Source organism: Hippoglossus stenolepis, chromosome 16 (assembly GCF_022539355.2).
Source record: "Hippoglossus stenolepis isolate QCI-W04-F060 chromosome 16, HSTE1.2, whole genome shotgun sequence".
Classification (NCBI taxonomy): Eukaryota; Metazoa; Chordata; class Actinopteri; order Pleuronectiformes; family Pleuronectidae; genus Hippoglossus; species Hippoglossus stenolepis.
The window spans coordinates 1,679,788-1,692,601 of record NC_061498.1 but is presented as its reverse complement, the minus strand read 5'-3'; the positions used below and the strand labels follow the sequence as shown (position 1 = coordinate 1,692,601).

Below are 12,814 nucleotides of genomic sequence, written 5' to 3'. Positions count from 1 at the left end.
CACACAACAATCTGTGCCATGACCACAGCATGCATGTACAATGGAAAACACACACACACACACACACACACACAGTTGCCCAGTCTCACCTTTTAGATCGTAGTATTTAGAGGTGGTGGTGTTGTGTTATCATATTTTCTTTCTATATGCAACATATAGTAAATCCCGGTGAACTCTCTCTACCTATTTGATTAGATATCCCAAAAATAAAAGCAACACACACACACACAGTGCTGAGAACCGGTGTGTGTGTGTGTGTGTGTGTGTGCATCATTACCGACGGACTTTAGACAGCAGCTATGATTCCCCCCCCCCCCCACCCCACCCCCTTTGCCCTCTTGTAATGCAGATGAATGAATTTTGTTCTCTTGTGTGTTCTCTTTTTTGAATTTATTCCTTTTTGGATTTGTACTATTTTATAAACTGTTTTATATTTGAATGACAGCACCTTACAGAGAAACACAGAGAGAGGTGACGCGGCGCAGACAGGGTGGTCAGCTCGACTGGAGACAGTAGTGGAACGCAAAGAAACGGGAAGGGAAGCTGTTTGACATTTTGGGAAATACTTAGAAGTTAGAAAGAAGTCGGTGGAGCCGCCCCCCAAAGAAAAGGTTCTTGCTTTCAAATCAGAAAGTTGTTGCATTTAGGATTTTTTTAAAGTTTATCAAAATTCGGTTTTGACACAGATTTGACTCAGTTAAAGTTAATTGTTTAGTCTTTCGCTGCGATGATCACAAGGTAAACAACACAAACACAACGCTCATGTTACGTGTGTGTGTCTGCGTGCGTGTTCCCCGGCGACGCTGCATCCCTGTTGTGTTTGTCGGGTCAGGGTCAGGCCGTAGCTTCGTATTTGCGTCCAGACACAACAGAGGCGTCGCTCTTCTTCAGCAAAAGAATCGGAACTAGCGTATTTTCCAAAGTGCCAAACTCTGAACGTGGTTTTGCTTTGTTCTCGGTGCCAGATGAACCCACTTGCCACTTGCTGCACTGCAGGGTTTCGACAATCACAGGACGCTCTGTTGTCTGGGGACTAACCCGCTGCACCGTACAGGTCAATGCTCCTTCTGCTTGAGTCCAGGTCCGGCTGCTGACCGGTGGTGGTGGTGGTGGTGGTGGTGGTGTAACCCGAGGAGGGAAGGTTGCTGAAGACGGGACCCAGAGTAAAAAGAGAGAGTAGCTCTTCTTTCTGTCTCCCTAAAGTTTACCCTGTTGTTTACACTCCCAGACGGGCCGCCGCTCCAAGAGCAGCGCGAGCCACACTGCGGAGCAAAATGAAATATGTGACATATCTGGCTGTTTCTTTCCCAGAGGGGTTTCCCGGTAGGAGGATCACACGTGTGCCCCCTTTTTGTTTTCTTCAGGTGCACAGGGTCAGGTTTAAAGGATTTGGGTTGCTATGGTAACCCTCCCCCAACACAACACACCAGCACTCCCCCTACCCCCACGAGTCGATGAGCCCTTAAAGATCAAAACTGCACTAAAACAATCATGCCAGCCAACATTGTGAGTTAGTTTTTTTTTCCGTGAGATTTACGACAGGTCGACCACCACGTAGTATTCCAGGTCAGTGCACGTGTCGCTGGCGTGCGAGAGCACAGATCGCCACTTTCCCAAACACACTCGTGAAGACCACTCACTACTAAAACACGTCCCCGGCGCCCGACTGAATCGAAAGGGAAGTCTTAAATATAGACAATCTGAGGAGGCCTTTATGCTTTTGAATCACGTTCCGCCACGAGCCCGCACACATTCAGACCGATTTAAGTTATTTCCCGTATTTTGAATTCAAATCATCCATCCGACCTCACAAAATAACTGGACTGCCTGGCCATGTTCTTCACTGCAGGGAAACACGACGTAGTCGGCCCAGCGGCCGGCGACCATCTCATCAGCTCCGTAGAGAGAACTAGCTCCGCTGAGTGAGACGCAAACAATGGCTAAGGTGATTTCTTTTCTAATCTATGGAAGTGCCTCTGTATTCCCATTATGCAATTTGTCAAACATGAATTCAGGTTCTTTTTCTCACATATAAGCTATAGTGAAGGGTGAAAAATCTATGTCAGGAGAGGTGACAGCTCACTAGATAATCGCAAGCATCTTTATATATAATACACATATATATTTATAGATATATACTTTTTTTTATTTGCAAGATAAGCTCTGTGGCAGTCTAGTTATTTTTTGAAGCATGGCGTACATCGCACAGTCATAGGATGCATCTCAAAAACTGCTGATTTGAGCTAAAGTCTCTTTACCCACACGCACGTTCAGTGACGTTAAAGAAAAAAGGAAAATCCACCGAAAACACGAGAATAGAAACATGGATGATAATGTAGTTGAGGATTTAAAAAAAAAAAAAGAGGATCAGATTAGGTTTTGTTGTTTTTCTCTTGTTTTGATGGGAAGTATTGTTCTTGAAACTAAATGATGTATGTTGATTGAGCCATGTGCAATGCCTTGGTAGAGGAATTGTGTTTGTTCGTTTGTTAGCGATTGTTCGAGGGTGTCACGAGAAAAGAGGGGAAACCCTCTACGTCTTTTTTTTTTTTGTTTGTTTCTAAAGTCCTCGCGCTCTGGGACTCTAAATATGGCGAGAAAAAAAAATCCCAGTCTTTGTAAGTAAGTTTTGGGAAAAACTGTTTTTTAATTTCTGTTTTATTATTATTATTTTTTTCCTTATATCACTTTTTAAAAAATTTCTCATGATTTGCTTTTTTCAAAAATGTGGGAGGGCTGAAGGAACAATTTTGCAACTCGTAAAATATATATCACTATGAAAACTGGTGCTTTCGTAAAGAATAAAGTACATTCAATCTCTATTATACATAAATAATAATAAACAAATTAAGTGTTATCATAAAAAGCAAATTTTTAGGAAAAACATGCATTATTCTATTTCTCTATTTTTTTTTTTTTTTTTGTATTTACCGAGGGGGAGGGGTTCAATGTGTGAAAAGGTTGTTGTGACAAAAGGCATTTTTCCCCCCCCAACCTTTACACCACAGCACAGGAAGTTCTAGGGAAGAGATACAAAAAAAACTCCATCTTCCTCCGGACGTCTTCATCTTGTGTCCGACACAAGTGATGAAGACGAGATCCGGGGAGGTTTTTATTTTATTTTAAATTTGGTGTCGACGTCTGGTTGGTTCATCGAGCGGGAAACCAGCGACCTCAGAGGGACGCTGCCATTGGCTCTTAAAGGAAAAACTCAGAATGTGAACCCCACCCCCCTCACACACACCCCCTCCGACTCCCACCCCCACCCACCCCCGCTGTAAATGATTATAAATATTTGTTTGGTGATGTAGTGTTTTAGACTCAGAGCATCTTAAAGGTTGTCCCTAAAAAGTGCCTTTTGTTCACAGACTCCATCTTGTAATCCTGAGTGCCCATTTCAAAAAGAAAAAGAAAAGTCCCCTCCTTCATGCTCCTGTATCTCTCTTCCTCTTCTTCTTCGAGCTTTTTAAAGCAGTATACATAGTACTAAAGGAAATTGGTGTGATTTAGTTTCTCTTTTTATCGTTGAATAATTAAGAAAAGCTGAAAAAAAAAAAGACAAAAAAAAAAACAAAAAGATATTTTCTGTCTTGCTTCTTCTCTTCCTCTGTATCTTGTCTTCTGTCTCTCTTGGACACTGGAGTATTCTGTAGCTGCGTAAACTTCTCCTCCATCCTCCCCCACCCTCCTCCCTCCTTTTCTCCCTTTCTCCGAACGGCGGGGTTTAAAAAAAAACAAGAAAAAGACACAAAAAAAAAACAAAAACAAGAAATACGCAAAGATTTTTTTTGTCTGAGCAGAATGCAGTTAGCTCACATGTTATTCTTGTCTGTACGCTTCACATTGTATTACCATACCCATCTTCTTCAGCTTCTCCATTCAACAGCTAATGTAAGTGAACAAATTACACCACGGGGCTCTGGGCTGTGCTGAGGACAGGGCCGCTGGGTCGGGGGGGTGGGGGGGGCCCATACGTCCCCCCCATCCCTGGGAGCGAGAAAATGTACGAGGGGTGAAAGTGCTCATGGGAACTGTGTGGTTTTGGACGTTGGCGAGGGAGGTGACCCGTAGGACTGCTTGTTTGTAATCCTGTGTTTCTGTCTATTTATTTTTTTTATAATTGAATTTGGATTTTGCTTCTTTTTTTTTTTTTTGGTTTGTCCTTGTTACTGCGTTTATTCGGCGGCAGGAAGACGCTGCGGAGACACTCGTCAGTTATGCACTTTTCTAGTGGTTGAGTGAGACCAGCTATTTAAAATTTTAAAAAAAATGAAAATGAAAAAATAACTCGAAGCACCTTATATCAGCGGACTGGTTCCACAGCTCGGAGACTGAGCGGCTCAGACTTAGCACAACCAGTAGAGATGACCCAGCACCATTGACCAAAGGGACGTGGTTCCACTCTGGTGACCTGTAGAGGAAGCACCTTTAAATTTTAAATGTCCTGAGAAAAAAAAAAAAAGTATATGTAATATGCAACTCTCTCCATCAAGCAAATGAAGCCAGCAGCAGTATTATCAATCCAGCCCTGACCAGTGGACGCGCCACAGTTGAGAAGCCATATCAGAGTTAGTGGTTAGAGGAGGCCGAGAGGAGGCCGAGCCCAGTCCGACCCGGGGGCAGAACCGTCCGCCCTTTATTTCTCTTTCATTTCCGTTGTTTGTTTTTAACACGTTTCGTAGGACGCGTGGGGCCCAGTTTACCCACGAGTAGACCGAGGCCCCCGGTCGGCCTCACCCCTTCGTCTCCCAAAACGAGCACCCGCCCTCCTCCTCCTCCTCCTCCCTCAGAGCAGCGTCCCATCCTCAGGCACACCTCCCAGAGCCCCTGGTGAAATGCATGTGTTAATTACAGTTTCTTTTCCATAATAATGATTAAAAACACAGTTTGAAAAGAGCAACACCTTTACTTGATTGAATAAAAGGATGTTCTTGACTGTATCCTGTCTATGTGATTATTGCTGTGACGTCAACTGGATAAAATACTTTGATTACAGGTAAGAAGTCCCGCTGAAGGAAAAACATGAAATCAGGATTCATCCCTGTATGTAGACAATATTTTTTATAATTCTCAGGTCACAACATTCCCAGTGGTTTGAAAAAGAGAATTATATTTACACTATATTTGATGTTTACACAAGTTTTGTCTTTCGAAAAAGAAAGAAATATATATTTTCCACTGAAATGTGGAGTAGAATTTTACACAAATACTCTAAAGTGTTAAAGTACTTTGTAAATACACAAATGATTAAATATGAATAAATATATATGGATATAAATGAATAAAGGTTCGAACCTGTATCAAAGGTCCAGTGTGTAGGATTTAAAGGGGTCCTGTGGTATTGAATTAGTTGCAATTTGCAGCTTCACCACTAGATGCCACTAGATCCCACACACAACCTTTAACATCCATCTCAGAAAGCTCTGAAGATTCATTTGTGATCCGATGATCACTTTTGTTTCGTAACTAAATGTCCATATTAAATCTAAATATTAAAGTTAAACCTTAATGTTACATGTTAAATCTAAATGTCACTCACTAAATACTTGTCTAATATACAAATTCACACTGTGCAGGGGAAGCACCAAAATAAAAGCTTGGGTGGTTCCACTGTTTGACTTATTTAGATTTAATATTTAGATTTAACATGATCTGTAACTGGATTTAATGATGCGATTAGTTTCCAGGCTCAATTAATTACTCACGACTGTAAGAATTCTATAGTAAACACACGTGTGATGAGCAGTGGAAATGAGCTGTCACACCTCGGAGGTTCTTACCGAGCAGGCGAGTGTTTGAAAGTGTGATGAAGAGTGATGAAGAGGCACAAAGAGTCAGAGGCCTGAAAGACTGCTGATATTTAATGTAGCACAGTCTAAGATCATGTTGATGCTGTCGGACAGTAGAGCTGCCGTCACTCAAACACAATCACACTGCACTTTGTTTCCATCTCCTCACGGACCCACAGTTCAGGTAACCACACTGCCCCCCCCCCCACTCTCACACATCCAGGCAGCAGTGACCGACACACGCTTCATCATACAGAGATTTGTCGAGGACACATTGTGACAATTAGACAGAACAGTCGTCTTGTGTTGTGCGTAGATGAACCTCAATGTGCATAAAGGAGCCTTCACCCACGTGTGAGAAGTCGTCCCGTGCGTTAGATACATAACACGGGAGGCTGGTTCAGAGGTTTTGAGTTTAGGGGGTGGAACATTCGGACCAGGAGTAAAAATGTGAATCCAGTAATCAGCTCTTCTTTAACTTCTGTCTCTGTTTAGGGTTGTTTGTATTTCTTTGCACCATTTTGGACTTTTTCCAACATCTGTGCTCATTTGTTTGATTCCACATTTTAATTTTAGGTATTTCTGGTAGAGGTGCTGCCGGCTCTGTTCTCACGAATCCATCCATGCAGCTAATTATCCATCTCTGGCTCCACCGCTTATAACAAAAGATCATTTTAAGTTGAAAGTGAAAATTTGGACAGTCACAGAGAAGTTAATTTACTGTCATTTTCTTTTATTCAGAATTCAATCTAAGCTTTATCAGAACTTAGACTCAAATCAAAAGGTTTAAAATACAACTTGCCTCAGGTTAGAAAGATGAAGGTACAGTTTTATCTGACAGAAAAAATACAGATCGATTTGGTTCCGTTGTTTCCCTTAAGTTGATTTTTCTTCATGTCTGAAAGATGCGTTACAAAGCAAATACTTCTCCGGACCCGGTGGCACAAAGTACGAGGGGAGGAAATCTCTTAGGATGTGTTAATACTTAACCAGAAAAGAGAGAATCAATCGTGACACCGATCAATGCACATGCAGATGATTTACTCCTCGTCGGCACGACCCACAGACGCAAAGAATGCATCCAAGAAGATAAATGTGGTTTTGTAGTCGATTGATGCAAAGAAACGTGTCCAAACCAAAACTAACAGTTAAAGAGAGCGAGCTGTCGGGAGTCAAACGTTTTGGTAAAACTGGGGAAAAAATATTTTCTGTTTAAATCAGGAAACTCGGAACATTCCCGCCACCGTTAAATTTCTAATCATTTTTAGTTGCATCTACGAGTAGTTACAACTGACAGGAATTAAACCTAAACGTCCTTCTACTGTGTTATTAAATCAGAATAGCAGAAAGTGGGGGGGGTTGGGGGTAGTGTTAATTAGCACCAGAAGCGATCAGCATAGACAAAATAGTTCCACACATTTGAGTAACCGAAATAGGCAGGCACAGCATTTGCAGGGCTTCTGATTGGCTGAGAACAGACGCGGGGACACAAAGTGAGCGGAGGAACCAGATACGCCGTTTGTCAGTTTAGTTTCCTTTTCTCGCCCCGAACAGACCCACAGCGACATCACGGCGAGGGCAGCGCGCTCCAGTGCATCCTCGGACGTTACGTACATGAGGCTTACAGAGGTACACACACACACACACACACACACACACAAGCAGGTTACACACACTGATAATGTTGTCGTAGAAGTGCAGTAGGTAGAATGTGCTTCCATACAATCCGGCTACAGCATTAACAAAACTTAGAGAATGCAAAAAACAAAAAAAAAGAAATGTCGATTACTTTTTTTTTCGGCGTAACTGTATCACATCCATCTGCACAGGAACACAGACGTACTCACACACGCAGACACAAGCACGCACTCTCGTTGCAAACCCTTCAGACCCCTCCCCTAATGTTCACAAAGCGCGTCTAAAATCAAATTATAGATCTCCCCTAGACAAACCCCACACATTCCATTGGAATTCACGTGGATTTTATAATTCCTCCACACATTTTCGCCCCCCGACCTCTGATAATCCACGTCTGACCTTCCTGCACACGGCCTCCGCTTTGTGTACTTTAAGCATGTAACCCCCCCCCCCAATAACCTAACCCACCCCGTTTCCCCTTCCCATCCCGCTGCCGCCGCTCTCCCACCCCCACACCCCTGCTGGCTCTCCCCCTCTCCTCCTGGGCCGAGCTGAGGTTGGTAGCTGTACAGTAAAATTGGGGGTGGGGGGGTGCAGTCTTTATAATGAGCCGAAGAGGGGAAGGAGGTTCGGAGGGAGGAGCAGGAAGGCAGTGATCTGTGTTCAGTCATCCTCCATTCCCTGGTTGAGGAGAAAGTTGGCCGCCAGGTTCTCGTTCTTCTCGCAGGCGAAGTAGGCCTGGATCACCAGAGGCTCAGGGAAACCCAACGCTTTTAACTGGAGAGGAAACAACGAGGAGACGGGTTCAACCATCTGAACTTCTTCATCGGAAACGTAATCACATTTTAAAATATGTAATCTTCTGTCACTCACCCTTTCGATGGCTTCCTTCTCCTGAGGTGTAACCTGGATATAGTTGACAGGCGCGCCCTCCTCCCCCGCCGCCCCCATCTCTCCAACCTCTGGTGCGTCTCCTCCCTCCCCCACTGGCTCGTTCAACATCTGGATGAATAGCTCCTGATATTGACTGATTTGCTGCAGAAGAAACATAAAGGAGAGGAAGTTAGAGTCTTAACACCTGAAACAGAATAATTACTCAGTTCCATTAAATCAACTGTTACTGAAAGAACTGTCAACTGTAAACTCAGGCTCAGTAAAAAACTGTTTCTGTTCTCGTGGGCACAGATGACATTAATGTGAAAGGGAAGTGGGATCCGATCAGGGGGTTTCACAGGAGACACCTTCACTTGTGGTCGGATCCCTCAGGGTGTTTGGGTGTGTTACCTGTAGAAGTTGAGGGTTCTCTCTTCCTAGTTGCTGCAGGAGAGCAGGCAGCAGAGCAGGGTTCTGCTGGATGGCCTGTCTCATGTGCTGAAACTGGGGCTGGGTCCGCAGGAATGCAAGTGGATTTTCTCCTGGAGACAAACACAATAAAACAACTGTGAGCAGGGTGGCGCAAAGCTTGATCCACTGTTTTAATAAACTCTGGGTCCACAGCTGGAGAGACGGTGGCATCCGTGTGATATATAAGCTTAATATCTGTATAGTGGGAGGAGGAGGTGACGCTTGTGACTTGTGACTGTTATTAACACCCCACCAGTACCAGTGTTTATTTTTACACAGCAGACAGACACACAAAGCTTAGCTGCGGATATCTTTTGATTAAACTGAGCTGCACTCCTCACCCTCCGCTAGAGACGGGGCTTCCGTGGGTCCAGGTGCAGGGGCCGGCACTGGTGGATTACTCTCCTGGACTGGGCTGCTGGGGATACCCTGGACAGACAACCACACAACTATAAATCACACACATTTACAAACACAACACTAACATCCAACAAGTGTGTTTAGTAGCCAGACTTGCGTTCATCTGTCGGAATGATTTCGTGTGTGTGTGTGTGTGAGACGTACAGTGAGGAGGTATTCTACAGCTCTGTGGGGGTTGTTGAAACTGGCCCGTAGTGCAGCCACCACTCGCTCCCTTTCATAGCCCATAGACATGATCTCCGTCAGCATCGCCTCGTACTCGGCCCCAGTCACTGAAAACACACACAGACACACACAGCGTCAGGAATGTATCAACAACTGTTCCTCCTTTAAGAAGCATCTTAAAGTAACTGAGGAGCAAACAGCAAATCACTTAGAGAGAAACCTTTCAGGCTGAACAGGATGAGAATCAGATTCTAAACACAGACGTTCAGACAGTATTTCTTTAATAATGCAACAGGAACCCGACTCTTCAGCGCTGCTCGACTCTTTATCTACGTTTATTCCAGTCTGTTTTCAGGATTTAAATAACTGTGGGATAAATCTTTCTATACGTATAAACAACTGAATTCAATCTTCCAATGTACAACATAAAATATGGACTTAAAAGTAGCAGGTCACCTTCTGGTACATTGTGTATGTACAGTATCTATAAGTGGAACAAATGGGAGCCCCCCCCCCCCCTCCCACTCTGTTGTACCACAATAAGAGATGACTTACTGTTCCTATATTTAGGCTGTGACAAAAGTATGTATTTCACTGCAGCCTGTAAAGTCCCTGACGCACAGCAGTAACAATTTCTGGCAGAGCAAGTTTAACCTCGGTTTTACACAAGAAATGTGCTGCTGTGACATTAACACGACAATAACACTGTCAATTGTCTCAAATCGTACAATTTACATTTAACAACACTGAGGAAATTGGCAGAACAACTGCACTGAGGCCATTAGAGTGCCTGTGTATGAGGTAAGTCTGGCCGAGGCCCATCCATTACCTACCCAGTGCTGAGGAGGCATCCAGGCCCTGGCTCCCACCGCTGGAGCTGCAAAGCATGGACGGTGAAGAATTAGACAAACTACACAGAGCTTCCGTGAAAAAGAAATGTTGAACAACTGAAGTAGAAACCAACATCTACTCCAGATCACTGGTGGTTGAAATGTAAAATGATGATCTTAAATATAAAGGAAAATTAGTATAACTGGATTTAATCCAAACCCTCGAATGACTCATGTTCTTCTGTTCAACAAATACTTTAAACCTCTGTTGTTTCACGCTCTGTTAAAATACATCTGCACAACCACAAAATATAATGAATCACTGCTCCATCAAAGACAATGATGAACATTACAGATAGAACACATCTGTTCTACAAAATAGAACAAGTAATAGCAGACATATTTAGTTTTATCTACTTTTAATTATGATTAAAATCTCTTTTATCTTGTTTTCTTCTTCTCATCAGTCAACTCCTCAAATCTTTTACTGCAGCTCCGAGCCTTTCACACTACGTAATCCACCGCGTCTACCTGGCTGGTTGTTGTGGTTCTGTATCCGCGGCACTCGGCTCCTCTTTGGCCTCCTCGGGGGGGACGGGGGCAGCTGCTGGGGTCGGGGCCGGGGCCGGGGTTGTGGCCGGCACAGCTGTTGACGTGGAGCCAGAGTCCTGTACGGGGGGCTTGGGAGCTTCTGAGGCCGGGGGCGAGGCGGCAGCTGCAGGCTTGGCCTTTAGTCGGTTCAGAGGAAGGTGCCGTTAGACTAACAACTTAACAGCGACGAGTAATTAACACGTGCAAATAGGAAAAACACGTGTGAATTGAGAACACCGCTTCGACAATTGGACGACACATGCGCTGCAAAAAAGGTCACAACACATGCAAATACAGAGACGTGCTGCAAACAACAGAAACGTTTGCAGGGTAGTTGTAGTTCAACGTTTTGTGAAGTTCCTTCAACACTGACAAGCATCAGGCTTCTACAACTTCCCCTGTAAATCATTTCCGTCGTTGTTTTCGCAACTTGCAGCTTGTTTCTGTTCTAAGATGTTTTATTAATTTGCACGTGTCATTTCTATTAGCGTGTGTTTTCTTAATCTGCAGTGTGTGGAGGGATTAAACCCAGTATTCAGTCATCTGTACGTTTGATCAGGTCTCACCTTGGACACCATCACCACCACAAAGTTCTTCTCATCGATCTTGTAGTCCTTGATGGGCGTGTCGTCCTGCAGGATCTTCCCGGCGTAGATCAGCTTCTGGCCGGACACGGGGAAGTTGTCTTTACCTCTTTCTGCTTCTATCTTCTCTTTCAACGCCTTCACCTGATGAAGAGGAGGAGGAGGAGGAGGAGGAATCACACTGTTAAACAAACCTCATGCTTCATATTAATAATCAAGTCTCTTATCATCTTCAACTGTTTGAACTAATATTCTGCATTATTGTGGAAGTACATGAAACCTGTCCTCCTTGACAGTGTCATGACTGCGCTGTACAGTGTCACACAGCATGACACAGTAGTACACACATCGTGTACTTTCACATGTGGAGTACACAACAAAAATGCACAATCTCCACAACGTGCGATGAAAACAACGCGTCAGCAACACACACGGACCAACAAACTTCACTGTCTATTCACCGCTCGCCTCTGCTAGCTGCAGGACAAGTGTGTGAGCATGCTAACAAACTTAGCTAGCTTCTCTCCCACACACAATGCTAACCGTAATTGTTGTGCGCGTTAGCATTAGCCAGGTGGGCAGGTTCGATTCCGCGTACAAAAAAAAGTGGCGGCGGCCACATCCGTCCACTCGTCGGATGTGGCCGCGGAGCCGAAGCAGGAAAAAAACCCACCACGACACGAACCGGAACAGACGAGGGACGCGCCTGTCGCGATGACTTTGTTAGCGGGCTAATCGGCTAGCTGGCATGCTAACGTATGCTAGGTGAGTGAGGGGCTTCGCGGTGTGTGCCGTCACATTTCCGTGCGTTATCTCTCGTTTCTGTGCGCGTGGAGCTACACGGGGACACCTCGACTCCACCCGCGCACGCGTGGTTCTCCGACTATCGACACCGAGCGAATCTGCGCAGTCACCGCGATGAGTTTTTAAAAAAAACACCACACTCCGCAGCTAGCATTGTTAGCTGCACGTTAGCTGCACGTTAGCACGTTAGCCGCTCACCGTTTGCTCGGGGTCTATCTCGATCTGGATCGTCTGCTGCTGCAGGGTCTTCAGGGTGATCTGCATGGCGGCCTGCGGGGGGGGAGACACGGGCACTCGCCGGGCGGCTAGTTCGTCTGGGAGCTCGTTGTTCGTGGTGAGATCGCAACTAGCCGAGAAATGTGTACATCCATGAGCACTCAGCAAATCGCCATCTTTGGTGACAAGTTGCTGTTGAGGCGAGAAAAAAAAAAGCTGGAAGCGGCGAGATCTCGTTCCGGGCGACGAGACTACGGTGAGTGGGTCCCGCTTGAGGTACAAGTACACACACCGAGTAGTAGAAGTACAGGCACACGTGTTCACAAGGGACTCGAGTCAACCTCTGTACTCGAGTAGAAGTATTAAAGTACAGGCACACGTGTACAAAAGGACTTGAGTAAAAGTACAAGCACCGATTCAACTTGAAAGTATA

General features: G+C 44.8%; 1 protein-coding gene across 1 annotated transcript; it reads right to left on the bottom strand.

Moving 5' to 3' along the window:
• Positions 1-5,848: 5,848 nt before the first annotated feature.
• On the bottom strand, positions 5,849-12,577 carry rad23aa (RAD23 homolog A, nucleotide excision repair protein a). Its single transcript, XM_035180046.2, has 9 exons — positions 12,364-12,577; positions 11,344-11,505; positions 10,718-10,914; positions 10,190-10,233; positions 9,336-9,463; positions 9,113-9,200; positions 8,712-8,842; positions 8,301-8,462; positions 5,849-8,204 (listed from the first exon to the last, which is right to left on the bottom strand). Exons 1-9 carry the CDS (start codon positions 12,427-12,429, stop codon positions 8,091-8,093), a joined length of 1,092 nt encoding a protein of 363 aa, XP_035035937.1. The 5' UTR covers positions 12,430-12,577; the 3' UTR covers positions 5,849-8,090.
• Between the last annotated feature and the right edge of the window lie 237 nt (positions 12,578-12,814).

What these genes read in the sequence shown, in the direction of transcription:
- rad23aa (XM_035180046.2), bottom strand. Translation starts at nt 12,429, where the DNA reads ATGCAGATCACCCTGAAGACCCTGCAGCAGCAGACGATCCAGATCGAG. An exon ending in AGAACCCTCAACTTCTACAG is followed by an intron (nt 8,463 to 8,711) that starts GTAACACACCCA and finishes TTTCTTCTGCAG; the next exon opens with CAAATCAGTCAATATCAGGA. An exon ending in AGAAGGAAGCCATCGAAAGG is followed by an intron (nt 8,205 to 8,300) that starts GTGAGTGACAGA and finishes TTTCCTCTCCAG; the next exon opens with TTAAAAGCGTTGGGTTTCCC.